The sequence below is a fragment of the Myxocyprinus asiaticus genome, chromosome 35, assembly GCF_019703515.2.
Source record: "Myxocyprinus asiaticus isolate MX2 ecotype Aquarium Trade chromosome 35, UBuf_Myxa_2, whole genome shotgun sequence".
Lineage (NCBI taxonomy): Eukaryota > Metazoa > Chordata > Actinopteri > Cypriniformes > Catostomidae > Myxocyprinus > Myxocyprinus asiaticus.
The window spans coordinates 40,148,487-40,175,610 of NC_059378.1; the positions used below are offsets into that span (position 1 = coordinate 40,148,487).

Sequence of the window (27,124 nt, forward strand, 5' to 3'; positions counted from 1 at the left end):
ATAGCAATTATGTAATCAATTTAAAGAGCTTTTTTTTATTGTACAATGCAAACAGCCTACCACAGAGACCACAAGTGAAAATGCTTCTATTCTTGATTCTTTGTCAATTTAATCCAAATCTATTAGTAATTTTAGATGCAAAGTTTACGACTAGCATGACAATATGAGTGAAAATTTGTACATGAATTTCAGAATGTCAAAACATTTGTATGTCCCCCTTTTGCTTAAATGACAGCATGCACTCGAGCTGGCATGAACAAAACGTGATGATCATGTAAAATGTTATCCAGCATAATCTGAAAATGTTCTAAAGAGCATCTTGTGTGCTTCAATGGAAGCAAGAAATCTGACCGTCTGTACAGTGTCACAAATGTGCTTATATTTAATAAGTGAAGACCGAATAAAGGCCAGCTTTGCATCACTCGCATGTGCTTTTATAATAAGATGAAGAACATGTGCTTTCCAGTTTCCAGGATCACTATGGAAAAGTTTTCCATAACTGAGACGAAAAACCTTCACTGCTTGTCTGTTGTTGGCTGCCTGTTTTATTCAAGCAGACATGTAATGTGATTATATGCTCATTCATTAGGGACATGAACAGAATAAAAACATATATAATATCTAAATAATATTATATTGTTTATTAAAATATTATTATATTTTATAACTATATATATTAAAGGGATAGATCACCCAGAAATGAAAATTATCTCATTATTTACTCACCCTCATGCCATCCCAGATGTGATGACTTTCTTTCTTCTGCAGAACACAAATGAAGATTTTTAGAAGAATATTTCAGCTCTGTAGGTCCATACAATGTAAGTGAATGATGACCAGAACTTTGAAGCTCCAAAACAAAAAGCACATAAAGGCAGCATAAAAGTAATCCATAAGACTCCAGTGGTTAAATTCATGTCTTAAGAAGCGATATAACAGTTGTGGGTGAAAAACAGATCAATACTTAAGTCCTTTTTTACTATAAATTCTCCTCCCTGCCCTGTAGGTGGCGAAAGAATGCAAATCACCAAAAACACAAGAAAAAGAATGTGAAAGCGAAACTGGAGATTTATTTGTTCTGTTGTCACTATCGCTGTGGTGGACCTGTTTTTAGAAAAACAAAACGAGTTTTCGCTTGAACGCACCAATGTCACGAGGGGTCTGCGTGAACTGTTGCTTTCATGTCCTATCATGAACGCGCACAGGAGATCAACGGTCAGTGGACATTTTCACTAAATAATACATTACATTTTGGTTTGTTTTTCATCATATGCTTTCATAACAATCATGTGTCTCATGGAATAATTTATTAGACTTCTGAATTATACTTTTGTGTTCTTTTGAAGCTTGAAGAGGTGGTCACCATAAACTGCCATTGTATGACATCACTGAGCACAACATTTTTACACAATTTCTCCCTTTGTGTTAAGAAAAAGAAAGAAAGTCATATAGAGTTATAACAACACAGGGGTGAGTAAACAATGACAGAATTTCCATTTTTGAGTCAACTAATCCTTTAAGAACCTATTAATGACATACAATATATATTTTTAGATGAAAACCTTTGGGTTATGAATGATTTATACGCTTGAATTCCAACGAATGCGAATGCAAAAGGTGTATGCAGTTTCTGAACGCAATAGGAGGGTTAAGAAAACTCATTTCAAACATGTGGAATCACTGTCCACGACTGAATCAAGTATAGCCAAAGAGCTGTTTTTTTTTTTTTTTTTTTGAGTGCATGGGAAAGTGCTGCTGTCGCGTCAGACTCATTTGCCCAAGTGCTGCGGCTATGACACAATGTTTTTGGGACACAGAGAGAGAGATCCCAAACAAAGAGCCCGGCACATTCCATCAGAGGCCCGACTCTGGGGTCTTTACGGCCCATTTGGGTGTCATGGTCACAGCACTGATAGATACTGTAATTTCATACTGATTCAAGTTCAGCTTGTCCCCTTCTATTAAAACAGTGAAGGCTGGGATGTCAGTACAGTACACTGCTCCCAGGTCAGTGAGAAAGGGTAACATCTATTCAAAGGCACACTAACCCTCCGGTAAGCCTCTGATCTAATCTCGCAACTGTCAGCTAAGAGGATTGCAGCCTCCTGAATCAGTGCACATGCAGATTTTCAGGAATGATGCATTATGGGGGAAAAAGGACACTCTGAGAAGACTATATTTGTCTCTCTGGGGCAATATGTACAGTCTGCAAGACGTTAAGGGTGCACTTATGATATGATTGCTTTAAAAGGATTTTAAAATTGTAATTGCGAGTGCACTTTTATGGATGCAGATACCCTGATATAAAAATAATGGCACATTACAGAGACCACCTTAAGAGAGCTCTGTGCGGGCGGGCATGTTTTCCATGGAAACAGAAGCACGATGACTGCAACGGAGGCCTGTGATTGGTCAATTATCCATTAAGTGAAAACCTGTCTTAACTGTTTAATATAATGTTAAATCTTACAATGTATATAATGTGTAATAAAACAATCTATTCAATGATTTTGTGTACTGATGAAGTTTTATTAGTCTGATACCTTTTTTTTTTTTTAAATCACTATAACTGATATGAACATAGCTAGAGGACACAATATGTGGATTAAGATGCATTACAACTGGGTGTTCAAATAAAGAATACTGGCAACACTTCCATGCTTGTGTTTTGTTTGGAAGTTATATAATATCTTACAATTTATTCATACAAAAATATGCTAATAAATAGAAACAGTTAAAATAATTAGGGGTTTAGGGATAGTTCATCCAAAAATGAAAATTCGTCAACACTTTACAATAAGGTTCCATTTGTTATCATTAGTTAATGCATTAGATATCGTGAACTAACAATGAACAATATACTGTATTTTTTTTGCAGCATTTATTAATCTTTGTTAATGTTAGTTAATAAAAAAATATTAGGGCTGTCAATCGATTAAAATTTTTAATCAAAATAATTACACGGTATGCCGATTAGTTAATCGAATTAATCGCATACATAAATATTTGCTGAGAAAGTCCCTCAATTAACAATAATTCAATATATATATTGATTAAATAATTATAAATAGTTATATTTAAATAATTATAAATACAATGTATTATATAAAAAAATATTATAATACAGAAACTTAAAATGCATCACATTATTTTGGCACACAAGTGAAGCATTAAAAAAGACATTAAAAAGACATAATTATTGAACATAAGCCAATCATTGGTGTACAGTTCACGGCAATCCATTTTTCAATTGAATTCATCAATCAGTCTGAGATTTATTATAAGGTTTGTTTAAGGGCACGTCAATGTACACCTGCATCAGACAGACGCTTTTGGAGTGTCTCGGTTGTGTTGAGTCATAAATGTACCGTTTTCAGCTCACTGTGTCAAGTTAAACGAACTTTGAAACTTAGAAAAACAAGTCTTGAGATCCCTGCGTCCATATTTGCACTCCATCAAGCTGTGTTTGAATGCAAGAACGTGTTCTCATCTTGTGTTGTCTGCCCACCTAAGTGTGGTTTGTTCTCTGTCTGGAGTTTTGCTTACTGCCCCTGGCAGAAAACAGATGGTACTACAAGCTTGAATTGCTCAGATATAAGGAATATTCCTTATTACGGTCCGGGGACACGATTAATTGCATAACATTTTTTTAACACATTATTTTTTATGTAATTAATCGCACCGAATTAACACGTTAAATCGACAGCCCTAAAAAATATTGTTCATTGTTAGTTCATAGTGCATTAACTGATGTTAACCAATGGAACTTTATTGTAAAGTGATACTAAAAATTCCTTCATCTTTTACTCACAAACTGTTCTAAATCTGCATGACTTTCTTTCTTCTGTGGAACACACACACACACACAAAAAAAACTACTTTCAAGCATGAAAAACAACCTGGTCTCGTAGAATCGCGTTACCATACCACCATTTTTGCAAAATAATTTTTAAGTGGCTTTTACGTATCACGGCAGTTTCCTGGTGAAATGAACACAAGAGGTGCTAAAACAACAACTTTTATTCACTTTCAAACAAATCAAGAGTAAAACGGCAGATTATCAGTTCGTAAACACTGTTTTTCACACAATACTATCTTATGACATCTAAACACTTTTACTAAAGCGCATGAGTTATTTTAACGTTTTATTACATAATAAACTACATTTACAAGCTTGTTCGAGCATGATCAAATTGCGCAGTAGCTCAACTGATAGAGCATTGCACTTGTGATGTAAAGGACTGGGGTACGAGTCCTGAAGAGCACACAAGTCCACACATGAGCCAAAAGTGTCATAAAAGTGCATTTCCGACACTATCGGTTAAGTTTAGGGTAGGGAGGTCAGTTTTGTTGAATTAAAACTTGATAGAGCATTAACCTTAAAGTCAAGTTTTTAACCTTGTTTACATGTCCATATGATGTTTTTTATATGCAAGAAGTCATACCATGAGTGAAATCAGCAGTCAATGCCATGGCTGAGCATTTTCGCTTTGGAACTTTAGTCTTCCAAAAACAGTCTCAAAAACACGGATTCAGGCAGCCAGGGTTTCATATGTCACAAACCTAAGGAACCAATCCCGTCAATTTGCGGGGTGGGGCTTTCCATATCAATAGGATACGCTATGGCGAAGCAACGGGTATCAGAAGAAGCCAAGTGTAGCTACGTATTTTGCAAGACATGTTCTGTTTTCGGATGCAAAGTTGCGAAAGGACAAATGGTGAGCCTTCGTGTATTACCAAAGGATCTGAAAATCCTAGATAAATGGGTGCAGTTTATTTGGAAAAATCGTAATGTCCCAGCAAAACTTTCAGAGAAAACTCGGGTTTGCAGTTGTCATTTTTCAGAGAGCTGTTTTCAAAATTTTACCAAAAACAGATGAGTTTCGCCACTAAACTTATATTGAAGCCCAATGCGGTTCCATCAATTAATCCTGGGGACACAGCGAGCCCGAGCTGCAGGCGAGTGGTGCAGCGGTGAGTGGAGATGAGGCGGGGACTAATTTGCATATTAGATCCACGCATGCTATATGAGGCAAAGGTGTAGAGTTATATATAAGCCATTTTAAGGCATGAAGGGATTATTTTCATGGAATTTTTTTTTTTTTTAAATATGTCATTTTGATTAACAAAGATGAGTTTTTAGGGGTTACACCAGTGACTGGAGAGGGCCTTTAAAAACTGAATCTGTTTGGGAGAACATTTAACTCGCTTTTAGCACCTCACAGTGGACACTGCACCTCAGAACTGCAGCAATACGTGTAAGCAACCACGTAATATCATTAAAAAAATTATTGTTATGTTATTTAATGAGATCAGGCTGATTAAAAAGGATGCCGAGGCGCCATAGAAGTATAATAAAAGTGGTTCATAGAAGAAAGAACGTCATATAGTTTTGGAACAACATGAGGGAGAGTAAATAATGACAGAACTTTCATTTTTCCGTGAACTATTCCTTTAAGGCTTTGTTTCTTGTTAAGTGTCATTCCAAGTTATACTGAACTAGCTGGTTAGCAAGTGTTTGAGTTCTTTGTCAGTCTAGACTAAAGCTCAAAGTGTCTGAACAAACTGGGAGGGTTTCAGTAGCGAGTGCCAAATCCGTGAATCTCCAGGTTGGCTATGTTTCTCTCGTTGGTGAACTGAGCGCGGTGGATTCGAGAGCTGGGACTGCCAACCTTGCTAAGCCAGTACTTCCTGTAAATGAGAGAGAGAGAGAGATTGAGAGAGAACGAGAGAGAGAGAGAGAATGTCTAATGACTGATACATTGATAAACACAATGTGAATAAAAAAGTCAACATGAAACGACATTCACAATCCATTGTACTTTCATAATCTGATCTTCTCTCATTTACGAGTGAAACAAGATATTCATTGAGAAAAACTACCAGATAATAATTGATTTTATCCATTGGGAATTGATTACAGATGATGAAAATTGGTTGCGTGGTCACTATGTGACACGTGGTTGAAAAATAAAAGTGCTTGGTGACATCAGCCGAAAAGGAAAGTCGCTGAAGAGGCGGAGCAAGTTATTGCATTTTGAAGCAAGACTGCGAAGACAAATAGTAAGAAAGTAATAATTTTTATATACCAACAGGGGAAAACGACTTGAAATGAAAAATAGTGCATGAGTCATTTGGACTACTTTTATGGTGCTTTTTTGGTCATTTTTAGGAGCTCGACAGCCCTAGTGCCTATTCACTTTCACTGTTCAAAAAAAGACCGACCAGGATGAGTATTTGTCACGACGTGAGGGTAAATAAATAATGAAAAATGTTACTTTTTTCATTGAAATATTCCTTTAGAAAGACACACCAACACAAGGCTAAAGAAACTCCATTAGTTATGTTACAAAGTGGATCACAGGAAGATAAACAATCCTCCATTTTCTTTCTCTCTGTCTCTCAAAAACAAGGGTGCGGCACACACACACACACACAAGCACTTACAAACTCTCTCTAACTGAACTCGGACAGGCAGGATGCAATATTCCTCAGAGGACTCTAAATGCATTATTCTCCCCCATGGGCCATACCGCTGATCTCATATTGGATAATAAATGTGTGGTCAGACCATCTGCATGGCTGCCCAATATTAAGCTCCATAATGGGCCTGCCAGGAAGAGGCGGAGTTTGTGTCAAATCTCAACAGTAACAGTGTTAGAATAGCCTTTTTTTGATAAAGTGATGAGTACAGATTGTGCTTTGAGTGGTGGGAATGACGGGTCAGGGTTATCGTGAATCACTGACTCAAATCAAGAGGTTTGTTTTGGACCTCAAAGCCGTGTGTTTTGTGGCACTCATTTACATGACTAAATGGGTGCGGTTCACGCAATCTTGAAGAAGGAAATGGTACTTTCCATGAATGAGGTACCAGTGTTGGGGAGGCTACTTTGAAAGCTACAAGCTAGTCGTAGTTTTAAAAAGTTAAACTACAGTCAAGCTATTGTTTAGAAAAGTAAGCTAGACTACTAAACAACATTGTCCAACACAGACAATTAAGACAAGACAACTCCTAATAATTCGTACGAGATGACGAAATCATAGGCTATTGTATGACATGGCTCTTTTAGTCCCATAGACAACCAACCAATCAAGAAAAGGAATTTCAAATAGATAAAATACAGGTATCCTATCCAACACTTTATTGTAATGAAGGAAATGTCAGCGAACAAATTTGGTTACTCATTTATTTTTATTTACTCAAATGATGTACGTCAAATGATGTACGTCAATTACCTGTAATATGCTTCCCTCTTCTTGTTCTAAACCCCAGTGTTTTCTTTCTTCCGAGTTACAAAACAATTGTTTTCCTATTAAAATGTTGGTTGTTTAGGGTTTTGTATGAGCCAACTTGCACGTCATCTTGTTCTATTATTATTGTCATGAAACCGGGTTGACATTATCTTTGTTGATATATTATCAGATGATACTATTTAATTTAGCAGTCTGAGTATTATCTAACAAATAGTTCGAAATAGTAGCGAATTCACTAAAAAGTGCCACTTTTGCACATAATTTTTCAGCAAGCTCAACCATTCATCCATTTTCAAAGTTATTACAAGAATGATGATCAAACAAATTCTGAGAACAAAGAGTTGTTTTAAAGAGTTTTTTAATAAAAAATAACTAATTCTCTCCACAAATGTCATGTCAAAACTATGAAACCCCCAAAGTCAGTCATTTGTGGAGCATCCTTTATCCTTAATAACAGCAAATAAATGATTCAGGAAAGTGTCTCAGGCTTCGGACACCTCTCTATTAGAATTTTTACACATTTCTCATGAGCAAAAGCTTCCAGCTCATTGTCATTCTTTGGTTTCTGTGCCAACAAAGGTTTGCAGTGGGATTTTAATGATGGATTGAAAGGGCCATTTAAGGACATTCCACGACCTATCCCTGAACCAGATTTTGGACAACTTGGATGTATCCTTGGTGTTATTGTCTTGCTGGAAAGTCCAGTGATACCCGAGCTTCAATTTACACACTGAAGGCATCACATTTTTCATGCCAAAATGGCCTGATACTCGAAAGAATCCATGGTGTCAGTCACATAGTCAGGATAGCCGTTTCCTGCAGCCGCAAAACACCCCCATAACAGGACTGACCCACCTCCATGCTTGACTGTGGGGATGGTGTCGTTCTTGTCATCACCTTGTCATCTTACTCCAGACGTACTGCTGACCCATGGGTCTAAAACTCATTTTCAGTTTAGTGTCATACGTCTATAAAACTTTCTTCCAGGACTCCACAGGTCTTTTCTAATTAATTCTTGTATATTCAAGTCAACATTTCCCATGGTGAAGTTTTGCTTTCTTCCACACCCCAAGAAGGTTGCTGTTGTACCATATTTCAAAAATGTATGAATGGTGCTGCCAACTTTGTCTACTGGAAACTGAAGTGCCTTGGAAATGTACTTTTAGCCATGACCTTTCTTGTGTAATGAAATAATCTCCTCTATTAGCTTTCGAGACAGCTTATTTTTAATTGCATTTTTTGCATAGCAACACTAAACTTAAATTTTAAAACTTAAATAAGTGCCATTGCAGATTGATGACTTAATGTTGTTTTAAAACAATTACTTGTGTAGCCTTACATATTTAAGAAACAGCTACATGCAGTAGGGGTTGAATAATTATGGCTGTATTTAAAAAACATTCTGCTATTTAGAAATATTAGGTTATATATTCACACTATGACTTTGAATGTGTCACTCAACTGATACAGATGTAAAGTTTAAAAATTCTGGGTCATCAGAAAAGCTTACCTTTCTAAAACCGACAGAAGGTCTACTGTGGCACAATTCACAGAAAGTTTTAATGATGGTTACAGGTGGAATGTGTCACAACACACAGTGCATCGCACTCTGCTGCGTATGGGGCTGCGTAGCCGCAGACCAGTCAGAGTGCCCATGATGACCCCTGTCCAAAGTTGAAAGCGCCTACAATGGGCACATGAGTGTTGGAGCAGTGGAAGAAGGTCAAATCAAATCAAATCAAATCAAATCACTTTTATTGTCACACAGCCATTTACACAAGTGAAATAGTGTGTGAAATTCTTGGGTGCAGTTCCGATCAACATAGCAGTCATGACAGTGATGAGACATAAACCAATTTACAATAACATCAAATTAACACAACACAATTTAAAGTCTAATATACACATAATTACACACAACACAATATAAAATAATAACATACACTGTACAGTACAATACACACAATATAGATACACATTATTCAATAAAAAAAGTATATATAGTAATATATATAGAATGTACAGTAGGTTGTATTGTACTGTATTGACATTCAGGCTGTCGGTTGATAGTCAGTTGTTAAGAGAGAATATAATAATATAATAATATAATTTATGACAGTCAGGTGTGAGATATAAGATCAAGAGTAATAAAGTGCAGTGCTGATGTATTTTGATCGTGGGAGATCAAGAGTTCAAAAGTCTGATTGCTTGGGGGAAGAAGCTATCATGGAGTCGGCTGGTGCGGGTCCTGATGCTGCGATACCGCCTGCCTGATGGTAGCAGTGAGAACAGCCCATGGCTCGGGTGGCTGGAGTCTCTGATGATCCTCCGAGCTTTTTTCACACACCGCCTGGTATATATGTCCTGGAGGGAGGGAAGCTCACCTCCGATGATCTGTCTGGCAGTTCGCACCACCCTTTGCAGTGCTTTGCGGTTGTGGGCTGTGCTATTGCCGTACCAGGCAGAGATGCAGCCAGTCAGGATGCTCTCTTCAGTGCAGGTGTAGAACCGTGTGAGGATGTGGCGGTTCATTCCAAACTTCCTCAGCCGTCTCAGGAAGAAGAGGCGCTGATGAGCCTTCTTCACAACGGCCTCAGTGTGGACGGACCATGTGAGTTCCTCAGTGATGTGGACACCCAGGAACTTGAAGCTGCTGACTCTCTCCACTGGTGCTCCATTGATGGTGATGGGACTGTGTTCTCTGTCTTTTCTTTTGAAGTCCACCACAAGCTCCTTTGTCTTACTGACGTTGAGGGAGAGGTTGTGCTCCTGACACCAGTGTGTCAGAGTGTGCACCTCCTCTCTGTAGGCTGTTTCATCATTGTCAGTGATCAGACCTACCACTGTCATGTCATCAGCAAACTTAATGATGGCACTGGAGCTATGTGTTGCCACACAGTCATGTGTGTACAGGGAATACAGTAGTGGGCTGAGAACACAGCCCTGCGGGGCTCCAGTGTTGAGGGTCAGTGATGAGGAGATGTTGCTGCCTATCCTAACCACCTGGCGTCTGCTTGACAGGAAGTCCAGGATCCAGCTGCACAGTGAGCTGTTTAAGCCCAGAGCCCGGAGTTTCTCGTCTAGCTCGGAGGGCACTATGGTGTTGAATGCTGAGCTGTAGTCTACAAACAACATTCTCACATAAGTGTTCTTTTTTTCCAGGTGGGAGAGAGCAGTGTGTATTGTAGGTGCAATGGCATCATCAGTGGAGCGGTTGTTGCGGTAAGCAAACTGCAATGGGTCTAGAGAGAGAGGCAGCACAGAGCAGATGTAATCTCTGATTAGTCTCTCAAAGCATTTGCTGATGATGGGGGTCAGAGCAACAGGACGCCAGTCATTTAAGCAAGTGATTTTTGATTGCTTTGGAACAGGGACAATGGTGGATGTTTTAAAGCATGTGGGGACTACAGACAAAGAGAGGGAAAGGTTGAAAATGTCCGTAAAAACACCAGCCAGCTGGTTCGCGCACGCTCTGTTGACGTGGCCCGGAATGCCGTCTGGGCCCACGGCTTTGCGGATATTCACCCGTCAGAAGGACCGGGTTACATCCGCTACAGAGACGGAGAGTGAACTAACCTCTGTAGCTTCGGCCACGAGAGCTCTCTCCGCGAGGGTGGTGTTATTTCCCTCAAAACAAGCATAAAAAGTATTTAGCTCATCCGGGCGAGAGGCAGCGGTGTTCATGGTGGAGTTTTTATTCCCTTTAAAGTCCACGATGATGTTAATTCCCTGCCACATGCTTCTAGAGTTGGTGGTGTTAAACTGTCCTTCAATCTTGTTCCTATACTGGCGTTTTGCTGTTCTGATAGTTTTTCGGAGGGCATAACTGGCTCCTCTGCGTTCCCGGAATTAAAAGCGGAGGTCCGCACGTTAAGTGCCGCGCGAACAACGCTATTAATCCATGGCTTCTGGTTCGGATAGATCCGTGTTGTTCTGGTCGGAACGACGTCCTCTACGCACTTTCTGATGAAACACATTACACTATCAGCGTAAAGCTCGATGTCATCATCAGAGGCGGACCGGAACATCTCCCAGTCCGTGTGATCAAAACAGTCCTGTAGCGTAGAGTCTGACTGGTCCGAACCAGCACTGGATCGTTCTGAGAGTGGGTGCTTCCTGTTTCAGTTTCTGCCTGTAAGCGGGCAGAAGCAGAATGGAACAGTGGTCCGATTTGCCATATGGTGGGTGGGGGAGGGATTTGTAGCCATCCCGGAAGGGAGAGTAGCAATTGTCCAAAATCCGGTCCCCTCGTGTGTTGAAACTAATGTACTGGTGGTATTTTGGTGCGACTGATTTGAAACTGGCTTTATTAAAGTCCCCGGTCAGAATGAACGCGGCCTCAGGGTGCGCGGTTTCCTGCTGGCTTATAATCCCATACAGTTCCTTGAGTGCCCGGTCTGTGTCGGCTTGTGGCGGGATGTACACAGCAGTGATAATGGTCGCTGTGAATTCCCTAGGTAGCCAGAATGGTCGACACAGAAGCATGAGAAATTCCAGATCAGGAGAGCAGAAAGACTTGATAGAATGTACGTTCCTCTGATCACACCAGGATTTGTTAATCATAAAACATACACCACCACCTCTGCTTTTACCTGAGAGGTCTTTCGCTCTGTCCGCTCGGTGCACGGAGAACCCTGCGGGTTCAATGGCTGAGTCTGGAATCTCAGCAGACATCCAAGTTTCCATAAGGCAGATAATGCAGCAGTCCCTCATCTCTCATTGGAAAGAGATCCACGCTTTCAGCTCGCAGAGCTTGTTATCCAGAGACTGAACATTTGCCAGTAGAATACTGGGTAGCGGGGGTCAATTTGCACGGCGTCTTACTCTGATGAGAATGCCGGCTCTGTTTCCCCTTTTCCTCCTGCGTTTCCGCGGCCATGCAGCACAGACAAAGGGCTCCGCTTGCGTGTTTGTAAACAGCGGGTCGGCATTGAGGAATTTGAAGTCCGGTTTACAGTGTGTAATTGCTGAACCAATGTCCAAAAGTGTTTGTCTGTCATAGACAATAAGGCAGACAACATCCAAGACAAAAAACATTAGAACTGTAAACAAAACAAACAAAACACTACCGTGTTGTGTCGGAGCTCGCAACACAGCAGCCATACTCGGCGCCATCTTGAGGATATGACCAGGTCGCCTGGTCCAATGAGTCCCGTTTTCTTTTACATCACGTGGACGGCTATGTACGTGTGCGCCATTTACCTGGGGAAGTGATGGTACCACGATGCTCTGTGGGAAGAAGGCAAGCCGGCGGAGGCAATGTGATGCTCTGGGCAATGTTCTGCTGGGAAACCTTGGGTCCGGCCATTCATGTGGACATCAATTTGACACGTGCCACCTACCTAAACATCGTTGCAGACCAGGTACATCCCTTCATGGCAATGGTATTCCCTGATGGCAGTTTGTTGCACACATTGTTCAGGAATGGTTTGAGGAACATGATGAAGAGTTCAAGGTGTTGCCCTGGCCTCCAAATTCCCCAGATCTCAATCAGATTGAGCATCTGTGAAATGTGCTGGACCAACAAGTCTGATCCACGGCAGCTCCACCTCGCAACTTACAGGACTTGAAGGATCTGCTGCTAATGTCTTGGTGCCAGAAACCACAGGACAGGTCTTGTAGAGTCCATGCCTTGGTGGGTCCGCTCTGTTTTGGCGGCACGCGGAGGACAAACAGCATATTAGGCAAGTGGTCATAATGTTTTGGCTCAATGGTGTATATATTAATTTTATAAATTACATATTTTTATTAGATTTTTTATTTGTAATTATTGTTTGTAAATGAAACATTGTAAAACAATGTAAATCACACAAATCACACTGTAAATATAGCAGAAAATATTAAGTACTTTCTACACTGAATAAGTTTGTTTTAGCTTGAACTTGAAAATATTAAGTACATTTTTCTCAATTCATGCATGTAAAAATAAATGCTCTAGCTTTTAATTAAATATTATACAATTTACAATGTGTTATCATGTATCAGTCCTAAAGTAGAAAACCTTGTCATATTTATTTACTAATTTAAGTAAATTTCAATGGTAAATAAAATAAGTACATTTTACTTAACTTTTTAAAGCTGGTGTTTCAAGCATGCACCAGGCTTGAATAATTAATGAGCGTGCATGGTTTCACTGTTCGCAAGTTTATTTACATGGTTTTTATTGTTGAATTTGTTGTTATGCTTGGTCATTTCTTGTTTTTAAAGTCTTAAGTTATTTGATAATGATAAAAAAAATTAAAAAAATTTACATTTTAATTGTTACAGTCATCGTCTTTTGTGCACCAAGTGATGTGGTCTGCGTGTGCAGCTCTGTATCTTGTCTCTATTGCATATAATGCAATGTAATGTTGTCTAATAGACTACATAGCAAGCAATAAGCTGCCCTGTAAAACGCTTACGTGGTACATGATTAAACATGTTTATAAAGAAACTTCAAAATGTGAAATGCTAATAAAAATTGTTCATTTAAATCTAAGTACCATGTACATCAGATTTGTGAGTAAAAGTTACTGTATTAACTGAAAAGTTTAATTTAAACTCACTTTAATCAATATTATGTCATGTAGTTAAGCAGATTTTACTTCAAAATATTGTTACAAACTTGCGACTTGTATAAGTGACTGATTTAGACATAGTTATTATATATATATATATATATATAAAATACTGTATCTATAGGCAGCTTCTATAACAGTACGGAAAGTGACAAATTTATGTTTTACCATTATAACATATTTATCTTCACAGAAATTGGTTTCATATTTTATTTGTTAATCCTGTTGATTTGTAGAAGTCATGGATGAACTTTAATGGCCTCTTCTGTTTTCCTCGAGGTGATACAGAACGCTTTAAACACAGACGATAAAGAACTTTCTATTATTCTCAAGCGAAAAAAATGACATCCACTTTTCCGCAACACTCTCACTCTCTCTCTAGCACACCGTACAGCTGTACTTTGAATATAAACACTTGAATCTGTGTAGTGTTTATTGTGTTGTAAAGGAAAGGAGTCTCCCATTCTAACCCCTGGTGAGGAAGTTAGATAACATTGAGGCTCAATGATAGGAAGGAATTTCCTCATACAGTCTGTCGTTTCAATCTTTAACAATCTGCCAGATGCTTTTGCTTGCTCTGGTACAGCACCGGAAACACAATGTTAAAGTGATATCAAAACTCCAGTGTCTCCTGGACTGTTTTGAGAGTAGTTAACAATGCAAAAATAATTTTTTTAATAAGATTTTTTGACTTGTTTTGAGTAGATTTACTTGAGAAATTGAAAAGTGTTATTTACATAACAGTTACGCACATTTTGCTTGACGTCATGATTCTAGGGAAAGACAGTGTGTGATGTACATCTTGAAGGTGCTGAAAAGCTCTCTGGCAATATTTCTACATTTTGTAAACATTCACTCATAATAAAAGGATGGGTGGGGCGGTAGCGAGGGGCGGAGGTGTCTGGGGACGTTCCTTTGGGATCTACAATCACACATTAGTGAAGCTCTCAACCCAAGAGAGTTCGCAAACCCAACAAACAAACCAACAAAGAGAGTAAAATGGATAGACAAAATGACAGAAAAACCAAAAAACCAAAAAAGAGTAATAGATGTTAAATAGGAAGGTAACAAAGAAATGAAACCAAGGAAATACATGTAAGGGAGAAAGAATGTAAAAGAGGCGGAGCCTGCAGGGACACCATCCTTCTGTTTAAATATTTAATGAGCAAACACATTACTGTTCACTTGTGTCTTGTGTTCACCAGCTGGAATGAAGAAGAGCAGGTAATCAGAAGAGAGAAAGCTTTTCACCATGCAAGGCAATCGCATGCACAGTTGCATGAACGTACACACACATACACACACACACTTTTTCTGTTCAGTGTTTCTAGGTTGTGTAGTCGAGTTTAAGTAAATAGGACATGGTTCCCACTAGAGAATACAGCTAAAAATGTCTCCAAGGGCAGCAGACCCCTTTTCCAGTATGCAGATATTGACCTTAAAATGGAAAGACTTCACAATGGTGAACCTATAGGGGCAACTGGGGCAAGTTGTCACATGGGAAAGCTGTCACAAAGGCTATATCTCAGTAATAAAGTCCAAATGCATCAATGCTTGTTAACATGTAATTGAGTTCTTAGAACAAAATAAGTTTTCATAAATGTCATATCTGAAATCGTCACTTTTGTTTTATAAGTTTTATAAGTAACTTTATACAGTTCATTAATTGTGATTATTGGTCATGTTATTTTTGAAACGTTACCTTTTCTATTTTTACTTTTTCATTAATTACAATTTAAATTTAGCTGAAAAGCCATTAAATAGCTTATAATACATTTCACATACAGATATGTTGTAGAAAATGGATTTTAATTACTTCAGATAGTATTTCATATAATTTCAAACAAACATTCTTCTCAAATCAGATTATACAAATTATGCTTAATAAGCCGACAGTGTGTGTGTGTGGTCATGTAAACGCCTTAAATAGTGTTCTCTATCAATCATAAACGGTTTTAGCAAAAACTATCGGCACACAGATTTTCACCCATCACCGATTTCGCATTGCATGTAAACATCTTTCCGGCTTATCCAATGTGCACAAATGTTTTGCACATACCTGTTTACATTTATACGTAAATTCAGATGCAAAGAATAATGATTTACTGTATGTCGTTATGAAAATGTGGTTCCCTATCTGTCACTCACTCGACGTTGTGTCGATGTAGTGACACTAGGGGTCACTCTTGGGAGCCCGAGACACCTCTGGTCTGTGATAAAAGGCCAATGAAAATTGGCGCGTGGTATTTGCATGCCACTCCCCCGGACATACGGGTATAAAAGGAGCTGGTATGCAACCACTCATTCAGATTTTCACTTTGGAGCCGAACGGTCATGCTCACTGAGCTGAATTCCCACGACTGTTCATTCACCTCTGCTGGATCTGATGGCTCATTTCAGCGGCTTCTCCCTCCTCTGCACTGGTGCACTGCAGAGAATGCCCCATGGGCGCTTCGGCAGAAATAAGAGTATATTTCTCTAAAAGAGTATATTTCTCTAAAAGAGTACATTTCTCTAAAAGAGTATATTTCTCTAAAAGAGCGGCACACACGGAACGTCTTTTTAAAGACGTGTCTTTTTAAAGATGCCTTTCCTTTGTGTGTTATTCCTGGTTGTGCTCGTTATCTCTCGCCTTCTGACGGTCACGATCACTGTCTTTCGCGTCTGGGCACTGCTCACGCGGAGACAGTGTTCGTGGATGGGTCATGTACTCATTGCGAGAACATGTCCATGGCAACGATGCGGTCGCGGCTTACCTTCGTAAGAAAGCAAGCCACCCCAGAGGCTCCCCGCCTCGGTCCTTCTACCCACGGGTATGAGGCCAGCGTGGCTAGCACTGGAGGCGATTTGGGGACCCCAATGGGACCACCTCCGCCGGGTATCCCCCCGCGGACCTCCCATTCCCCAGCACACTCGTCTGCCCCAATTGGGCTTCCGGATGAGTCCGCCAGCTCGTCTCACGGCGAGTTCGACCTCTTATTCGGAGCCCGTGAAAGTGATGAACTCTCGAGCGCAGCATTGGAGAGCGGGCTCGTCCAGTCGGACACGGAAGCCTCAGCTGGGCTCCTCCCTTTGGGTGCAGTTGTCCGGCCACAGGCTTACGTGGAGATGATGACATGCTTTCCCTGGCAGCCGCGAGCGTCGGGCTAGAGTGGAACTCCGCTCTTCCCTGAACCCTCGTGGCTTGATGATCGGTTCCTGGGCTCGCGGCACCGCTCAAAGCCACGCCCCACCCCCGTTCCTTTCTTCCCGGAAGTGCATGAAGAGCTGACAAGGTTATGGGAGGCACTTTTTACTGCCCGGTCCTGGTCTTTCAGCTTCCCCGCCCTCACTACCCTCAATGGTGGGGCGGCCAAGGGCTATTCGGCAATCCCCCGGTGGATAAAGGCGCTCGCGGTGCACCTATGCCCGCAGAGCGCAGCCACCTGGCGCGGGTGCCCAAAGCTCCCATTCAAAGCCTGTAGGTTTACGTCATCTCTGATGGCCAAGGCCTACGGTGCCGCTGGACAAGTCGCCTCCACCCTGCATGCCATGGCTCTCCTGCAAGTCCGCCAAGGCACTAAAGGAACTGCATGAGGGTAGTTTTGCCCAAGGATTGATGCAGGAACTGTGCTCGGCGACCGACCTCGCTCTCCGAGTGACGAAGGTCACAGCACGGTCTCTCGGGCGGACGATGTCCACATTAGTGGTCCAGGAGCACCACCTTTGGCTCAACCTGGTCGAGATGGGTGAGGCCGACAGGACACGGTTCCTTGCTGCCCCCAACTCCCAGGCTGGCCTATTTGGCGACACCGAGGACTTTGCCCAGCAGTTCTCGACGGTGAAGCAGCAGACGGTAACCAATTCATTTTAGGGTTGATATTAAGATTTTATTAACTACATATAAGGCATTACATGGGTTGGTGACAGATTTTTAAGACCCTACGAAACAGTTAGGTCTCTTAGATCTTCATGTCATTAACTGTTGGCTGTTCCAAGATCCAGATACAAAACAAAAGGTGATTTGTAGTGAAGGCCCCAGGATTATGGAACAGCCCACCCTGGGATATTAGATTTGCTGAATTTATGACTGTCTCATTTAAAAACTAATTTGTATAGACTGGCTTTTATTACTACAGTGGCAAGAAAAAGTATGTGAACCCATTGGAATTAGCTGGTTTTCTGCATTAATTATCCATAAAATGTGATCTCCTCTTCATTTAAGTCACAAATATAAACAAACACAATGTGCTTAAGCTAACAACATACAAACAATTCTAATCTTTCATGTCTTTATTGAACACATCACATTAAACATTCACAGTGGTGTGGAAAATGTAAGTGAACCCCTGGATTTAATAACTGGTTGATCTTCAAGTGGATCTTGAGCTTCAGATGTTGCACAGACACCCTGACATTATCTTTTAGGATATCTTAATAAACTTGGGAATTAATTTTTCCCTCGATGATGGCGAGTGGTCCAGACCCCAAAGCAGCCCCAAATCATGATGCTCCCTCCACCGTACTTCTCTGTTGGGATGATGTATTCATGTTAGTATGCGGTGCTCTTTTTACGCCATACATAGTGCTGCGTGTTCTTCCCAAACAATTCAACCTTAGTTTCATCAGTCCACAAAACATTTTACTAGTAGCGTTTTGAGGTGTCAAGATGGTCTTTGGCAAACTTCAGGCATGCAGCAATGTTTTTGTTCTAAAGCAGTGGCTTCATTCGTGATGTCCTGCCATGGACATTTTTGCAAGGTATTGGCCACGTCAGCAGATGGATCTTATGAATAGCATACACAAAATGTTTGAGTGCTTTTTATAAGATAAAGTAGCTCTGACCCACACCTCCAATCTTGTTTCATTAATTGGATGCCAGGTTTGCCAACTCCTGACTCTAATTAGCTTTTGTTGATGTCATTAGCCTAGGGGCTACACATACTTTTTCCAACCTACACTGTTAATGTTTGAATGATGTATTCAATATGTACAAGAACAATACAATAATTTGTGTGTTATAAGTTAAAACAGATTGTGTTTGTTCATTATTATTTACATTTACATTTAGTCATTTAGCAGATGCTTTTATAAAAGCGACTTACAAATGAGGAACATAGCAAGCAATTTGTCATACAAAGTTCAACAACACCTGCAATGTTGTACTGCCAAGTTTTCAAAGTGGCTGGAGTAGTATAGGCACTTGCGCAGAAGAAAGAGACAGAGAAAGAGTTTTTTTTTTTTTTTTTTTACAGTAAGTGCAAGTCCAATAGTAAGTGCAATTAGTGTGGATTGGTTAAGTGCTCATGGAACAGATGTGTTTTCAGCTGGTTCTTTAATGTTGAGATGGTATCAGCAGATTGAAAGTTGGAAGCTCATTCCACCACAGAGGAACAGAGAAACTTTGAGCCTCTTTGTGATGGGACCACTAGGTGGTGCTCGTTCATAGACCGCAGAGAAGTCAACTGAGGTAAGAGGGTGTAGTTCCATTGGCTGTCCTGAATGCCAGAGTCAAAGCCTTGAATTTGATGCTGGCAGCTTCAGGTAACCAGTGGAGTGAAATCAAGAGTTGGGTGATGTAAGCCCTCTTTGGCTGATTCAAGACCAGATGCACTGCTGCATTCTGGCCCATCTGCAGTGGCTTAGTTGTGATAGCTGGGAGCCCAGCCAACAAAGCATTACAGTAGTCCAGTCTTCAAATGACCAGAGCTTGGACCAGAAGCTGTGCAGCATACTCTGACAGAAAAGATCAAATTATCCTGATGTTATAAAGCGTGAATCTGCAAGACCGGGCAGTAGATGAGATGTGGGTGGTAAAATTAAGCTGGTCATCTACCGTCACTCCCAGGTTCTGAGCTGTTCTGGTTGGTATTAGTGTAGTTGAACCTAGGGGTAGTTGAAGATGAATAATGAGGTTGTGGTCAACAGATGGGTTGGCTGGGATCACGAGGAGTTCTGTCTTGGCAAGGTTAAGCTGAAGGTGGTGTTCCTTCATCCAGGCCGAAATGTAGGCAGAGATTCAGGCAGAGATATGAGCTGAGATGATGGGGTTGTCAGGCTGGAATGACAGGTAGAGCTGCTTATCATCTCCATGTGCCTCAATGATTGGTCAGAGTGTTGTGTACAATAAGAAGAGGAGGGGTCCAAGAACTGATCCTTGAGGAACACCAGTGGTCAGCAGGTGTGACTTGGACACCTCTCCTCTCCAAGAGACCTTGAACATTCTGCCAATGAGGTATGACTCAAACCAACAATCATGCCACACTCCAAATCACTGAGATCACATTTTTCCCCATTCTAATGGTTGATGTGAACATTAACTGAAGCTCCTGACCTGTATTTGCATGATTTTATGCACTGCACTGCTGCCACATGATTGGCTGATTAGATAATCACATGGATGATTGCTGGTGCCAGATGGGCTGGTTTGAGTATTTCTGTAACTGCTGATCTCCTGGGATTTTCACACACAACAGTCTCTAGAATTTACTCCGCTAGGTGCCAAAAACAATAAACATCCAGTGAGCGGCTCATTAAATGCCTTGTTAATGAGAGAGGTCAACAGAGAATGGCCAGACTGGTTCGAATTGACAAAGTCTATGGTAACGCAGATAACCACTCTTTACAATTGTGGTGAGAAGAATATAATCTCAGAATGCTATTCTAAGATGCATGTTGGCACTCTTTTTGGCGGCACGGGGGGGACCTACACAATATTAGGCAGGTGGTTTTAATGTTGTGGCTGATCGGTGTGTATCCACCTTTTTCCTGAACTCGGAAGTGTTCCACTATTCATCTGTTTTCAATTTCCAGTCTCCAAAGTTTTCACTCACATCAGTGTATATTCTTAGTTGGTAATGTTTCAGGTATTACATTTGTAAAAATTGTCAATAAAACATGCCGATACTTCACAGAGTCGAGATGAACAATTATTTTTTTTTTTTTTTTTTTTTTTACAGACAGTGCCTCACCTGAGTGTGTAGATAACATGAAGCAATGGTCCGAGGTTAGCTTCATTAGTATGATTAATTATTCTGAGTTGTTATGACAGACAACAACTGCACAAGTTGAGCCTGAAATTCCTTTGTACTCCAAGTAACACTTAAATGGTTGTTGTTCTCCTCTGGACCACTGGTTTTGGCAGTTTTTACTGAACAGAAATAGATAACAGGCAATTAGAATCATCATGGTGCCACAGTGGTTGGTCAGGAAAATTGTGGATAGAAATGGATCGCTGACGCAACGTGAACTGCCAGCAGGAGATGAAGCCACCGGAAGTGTTCGAGCAGCCATCTTGGTATGCCCAAACTGTCATAGAGCATCACTGACTGACAGGCCAAAAAACACCCCCGTTTCACCATCTCCGACCTGCGGATACGACAGTTGCATTTCGCCCTCTAGTGACAATCATGTTTAATTTGCTTGTTATGGATAATATTTGTTATGAGGGAGAAGATATTCACGGATCGCGATGTCAGAGCATTCACCTGCCCCGGTGTTCAGTCTATCAGTGCAGCACAACAATCACCAATGGAAGCAGCAAAACTGTCCATAAGTTTTAATGTAAGTAGGAAAAGCTGTAATATATACTTGTTTAGAGTGACAATACGTCCTTCCCCCCGAAAGGGACTTTAAAAAAGTCAGACCGAGATTTCTAAATCGCCTTAAATGCCCGGGATTCACTTGTTTTCACACTGAAGTGCTCTCTGTAGTCATACATGGATATATGTCATAAATATGTGTTCGTTTGCCATTTAAACTTAGCATATCAGTTTAAATTTAACCACCTTTGCTTTGCGTGTCTCACTCTCTGCACGCCTGCTGCACGTGATAGATAGATAGTGACTGCGAGAACAAGGTGCTTTTTAATGAAAACGTAAAACAAGTAACTCTGAACAAACACTTCGATGTTCACAATAAATAAGTCTGAAAATGTCTGTTTGTATCTTACCTCAGTTTCAGTGAACTTGTTTACATTCAGCTGATCTGTTCGCTGATGAAGTTTGTTAGAGGTGGATATTGTTTGATATTGATATACTGTACATAACTCATTCTAGCTTTCAAGAAACAGGAAAAATACTTGACTTTAAATAAATAATTACATGTGTAGGACGTTTGCGCTGTAGGGATGTACATGCAGATTGCAGATATAAAATCGGTGATTGAATGGTTAATGTTTACTTGCTGAAATTAGATGATTTATAGGGACATTGGAATATTTGGGCATAGCAATATAGCAGTGGCTTCACTGTTGTGACGTCATAAGCAATTCAATTCTATATATACGTACAGTTGTGCTCAAAAGTTTGCATACCCTGGCAGAAATTGTGAAATTTTGGCAATGATTTTGAAAATATGACTGATCATGCAAAAAAACTGTCTTTTATTTAAGGATAGTGATCATATGAAACCATTTATTATCACATAGTTGTTTGGCTCCTTTTTAAATCATAATGATAATGAAATCACCCAAATGGCCCTGATCAAAAGTTTACATACCCTTGAATGTTTGGCCTTGTTACAGACACACAAGGTGACACACACAGGTTCAAATGGCAATTAAAGGTTAATTTCCCACACCTGTGACTTTTTAAATTGCAATTAGTGTCTGTGTATAAATAGTCAATGAGTTTGTTAGCTCTCACGTGGATGCATTGAGCAGGCTAGATACTGAGCCATGGGGAGCAGAAAAGAACTCTCAAAAGACCTGCGTAACAAGGTAATGGAACTTTATAAAGATGGAAAAGGATATAAAAATATATCCAAAGCCTTGAAAATGCCAGTCAGTACTGTTCAATCACTTATTAAGAAGTGGAAAATTCAGGGATCTCTTGATACCAAGCCAAGGTCAGGTAGACCAAGAAAGATTTCAGCCACAACTGCCAGAAGAATTGTTCAGGATACAAAGAAAAACCCACAGGTAACCTCAGGAGAAATACAGGCTGCTCTGGAAAAAGACGGTGTGGTTGTTTCAAGGAGCACAATATGACGATACTTGAACAAAAATGAGCTGCATGGTCGAGTTGCCAGAAAGAAGCCTTTACTGCGCCAATGCCACAAAAAAGCCCGGTTACAATATGCCTGACAACACCTTGACACGCCTCACAGCTTCTGGCACACTGTAATTTGGAATGACGAGACCAAAATAGAGCTTTATGTTCACAACCATAAGCGCTATGTTTGGAGAGGGGTCAACAAGGCCTATAGTGAAAAGAATACCATCCCCACTGTGAAGCATGGTGGTGGCTCACTGATGTTTTGGGGGTGTGTGAGCTCTAAAGGCACGGGGAATCTTGTGAAAATTGATGGCAAGATGAATGCAGCATGTTATCAGAAAATACTGGCAGACAATTTGCATTCTTCTGCACGAAAGCTGCACATGGGACGCTCTTGGACTTTCCAGCACGACAATGACCCTAAGCACAAGGCCAAGTTGACCCTCCAGTGGTTACAGCAGAAAAAGGTGAAGGTTCTGGAGTGGCCATCACAGTCTCCTGACCTCAATATCATCGAGCCACTCTGGGGAGATCTCAAACGTGCAGTTCATGCAAGATGACTAAAGACTTTGCATGACCTGGAGGCATTTTGCCAAGACGAATGGGCAGCTATACCACCTGCAAGAATTTGGGGCCTCATAGACAACTATTACAAAAGACTGCACGCTGTCATTGATGCTAAAGGGGGCAATACACAGTATTCAGAACTAAGGGTATGAAGACTTTTGAACAGGGGTCATTTCATTTTTTTCTGTTTTCATGTTTTGTTTTATGATTGTGCCATTCTGTTATAACCTACAGTTGAATATGAATCCCATAAGAAATAAAAGAAATGTGTTTTGCCTGCTCACTCATGTTTTCTTTAAAAACGGTACATATATTACCAATTCTCCAAGGGTATGCAAACTTTTGAGCACAACTGTATATCAGTGCTTTCTATGCATTTTTGCAGTGTAGGGTCTGTCATCCAGGAATCACATGTAGCAAATTAGCATACTGCAGAAGTAGTAAGAGTAGTAAGTTAGTATGTCATTCTGAACATCAGTAACAACCGGAACTGGACACTTAACTTCTGTGTGTGTGTGTGTGTGTGTGTGTGTGTGTGTGTGTGTGTCTGTGTTGAACCCAGATGAATGTCTGGTTCACATCTGAGACTGTGATGTCATATGGCCCTCGCCCCTGTGCACCACCCCACCCAGATTGTCACCATGACATCATCTCTTCAGGTCCCGCCCAGCCCAAGGGACTGCAAAGTTGTGCACGCCCACTCCAGACACACACAAACAACCAAAATACAGCACACATGACAACAGCCAGAGGCTGGAATGATACTACAGCTCACTCCCAGGCAACAAAACAAAGGATTTTAACACACAAAAAAGCTTTTAAGTGATCAATCTGCTCCACTGGAACACATTGTATTGTGTTGTCTCGATATATATCACAGAATGGGTAAATATTAGCTTTGCTGTGCATTGTGCTTTTGGAGGGAAATGTGAGTTTCCATTTTCACTCTGTCCAGCGCTGTGACAATCAGAACGTTCTAGAGTGTTCCACGGGACAGAAAGACTGAAGCTCTGGTTACATCTGCTGGTTAAAAGGCGCACTGCATGAGGTGAATCTCACAAAGAGTTATATAGTTCATGGCAAAATCAAAAGAAAAAATAATACATACACTATAGCATAGTGAAAATGAAAACTATTTTAGAACCATTAAGATGTTTACAATTCATAATGACAATATTTTGATGACAATTAAACACATTTCTGCCTAAATGTCATTAATGGCAAATAAAGTATTAATTTATGCTTAAAATCAGCACAAATGAAATTCATTAAAACAATGATAAGTACTTAAAATGTGTGTGTGTGTGTGTGTGTGTGTGTGTGTGTGTGTGTGTGTGTTTATTATGTAGTTTTGTTATTTTGAAATACTTTTAAATTATTTTTTAAATACTTTTATTTATTTTAATGCAGTCACTTTCTTGGACTATTCATTTTTTATATGTGAAGCACTTTGAGTTGCACTTGATGTATATACAAATAAAGTTTATTATTATTATTATTATTATAAATATGAACCAGACAGCTCGTGAGTTTCATCCTTGTATTGATGTTAGTATTTATGGTTTCATCAAACTTATAAAGACACTGGCTCATTAGCGCTTTATTGGATCAGAAATGTTATGGAAATTAAAAACAGAAAGAAACTCTTTATAAATCACTTATAAACAGCAGAAAGAAAAATTAACACTCACATTTCTATAACTTTGTCAGGAGGTCCTTGCACTTGTCCAATCACAGTACCCTGTCTAGTGTTTTTTACCCAACCAGTCACTCCCAGTTTCTTCCCCTCTTCCTCAGTATACTGCAGTAAAACAGAACACATGGAAATACATGGAGATATATACAGTATATATATATATATATATATATATATATATATATATATATATATATATATATATATATATATACATACATATAAATATATACACACACACACACACACATATATATATATATATACATATATATATATATATATATATATACACACACACACACACACACACACACATATATATATATACATACATACATACATACATACACACACATATATATATATATATATATATATATATATATATATATATATATGTGTGTGTGTGTGTGTGTGTGTGTGTGTGTGTCTGTGAGTATATATATATATGCATGTTAAATATAATATTATATGTTTGAAATTCTAGGTACTACGGTGGTACCATGGTACAGTTATAGTATCAGATCAAATCAAATCAAATCATTTTTATTGTGATGGTGATACTACGGTACTTTGATATTCCCCATGGTACTGAATGATTACAATATTACCATACTTATACACCAAGGTACTTCAAAGAACACCATGGTACTTTTTTGTTAGTGTTGTAGCAGGTCTCGTTCCATTGTGGTAAATGCAAAGCTAAAAGGATGATCCAAATTTCTCACCATTCTGAAGCAAACACCTAAAAGAAAACGACATTTGGGAAAATAAGTTTGGGAAATAAGTGGTACTTTAGATTTGATTAATTTTTAGAATATTTATTGAAAACATAATATTATTTTTTTTAAATAAATGTATTACATTGCAAAATAACAGGGCACAGGTTTTTTTTTAATTTATTTATTTATATTTTTTTTATTACAACTTTGTGTTGCCATAACATAAATAAATTGCAAGATCATATTCGTCTATTTTTGGAGGTGTGGCGTGAATAAATGTCGCTAAATTTGCAAAGCATTTCAAATACCCACCCTGAACATTCCCGAATACTTCAAAATCTACAGAAACATATTTTCCATCTGCGTCTGAAGACATTGCAAACAATGTAACAGGTGTAAAGACCAAAAGAACAGACCGGTACACGTTTAAATGACCGATAACCACGAATATAAGCGAACGACGACGACACCGACACTCGTTTTCCCCTAGAGTGACATTTTGTTGTCACGTGGTACCTGTTACTTTTCCCTGCGCTGTTGGGATGGGCCAATCACAGTCGATTGTGATTAATTGATGAGGATTTTTAAAAGTTATTTTATAAAGAATGTCGGCAGATTGCTTATACTGGTTTGTCAGGGTTAAATCCTTGAAACTATTACATTTAAATGATTATACGTTTTTTTTTGTGTGTGTACAACTGTCTCCAATACGACTTACAGAATCAAACGCGACTTAATGTAAGATTTGGCTTTGTGCCGCCATGCGCCCCCTTAGGACAAGTTTGTAGTAGATTAGTAGTTTGTAGCGAGTGTTTCTGAAGACTGACAATCCGCGTTAGAAAATTAACCCTTGTGCGTCAATTTAAAAAAGTTAATCAGAGGTCCTTCGAGGACAAAAATGTCCGCGTCAGAAAACTGCCATAATAATATTATATATTAATATTATTTTCCACTTTCAATTAGTTATTTTTTTTAACCAACATCAGTCCTGATCAAAACTACCAAATATTCATTCATTTTCATTATTTTAAACCTTTAAATGCCAGTTTGTTTATATAATGCCACTGTTGTTTTTTATGAAATAAATAATAATAATAATAATAAAAAATGACTAAAAATGAATTATTTTCTATATACTAAAGGGGAATGTATTTATTTATTTATTTTTGGATTATCACAGTCTGGGATATGTCAATGATTAGCAACAACATTGATTTTGGTGCATTATTATTTTTTGTGTAGTGTCAGATAAAATAATAATAATAATAAAAATAAAATAAAATAAAAAAAAAAAACACACTCAGGACCTTAGAGGACAAAAATGTCTGCATCAAAAAACTTTCATAAAAA

At 39.4% G+C, this 27,124-nt stretch overlaps 1 protein-coding gene across 1 annotated transcript; it reads right to left on the reverse strand.

Moving 5' to 3' along the window:
- Positions 1 to 15: 15 nt before the first annotated feature.
- LOC127426066 (acylphosphatase-2-like) lies at positions 16 to 26,244 on the reverse strand. The gene is made up of 4 exons (XM_051672543.1): positions 26,087 to 26,244; positions 25,781 to 25,797; positions 25,045 to 25,154; positions 16 to 5,691 (listed from the first exon to the last, which is right to left on the reverse strand). The coding sequence occupies exons 1-4, from the start codon at positions 26,148 to 26,150 to the stop codon at positions 5,577 to 5,579; spliced, it is 306 nt and encodes a 101-aa protein (XP_051528503.1). The 5' UTR covers positions 26,151 to 26,244; the 3' UTR covers positions 16 to 5,576.
- Positions 26,245 to 27,124: the final 880 nt, after the last annotated feature.

What these genes read in the sequence shown, in the direction of transcription:
- LOC127426066 (XM_051672543.1), bottom strand. Translation starts at nt 26,150, where the DNA reads ATGTCTTCAGACGCAGATGGAAAATATGTTTCTGTAGATTTTGAAGTA. An exon ending in CCTGACAAAGTTATAGAAAT is followed by an intron (nt 5,692 to 25,044) that starts GTGAGTGTTAAT and finishes TCTCATTTACAG; the next exon opens with GAAGTACTGGCTTAGCAAGG.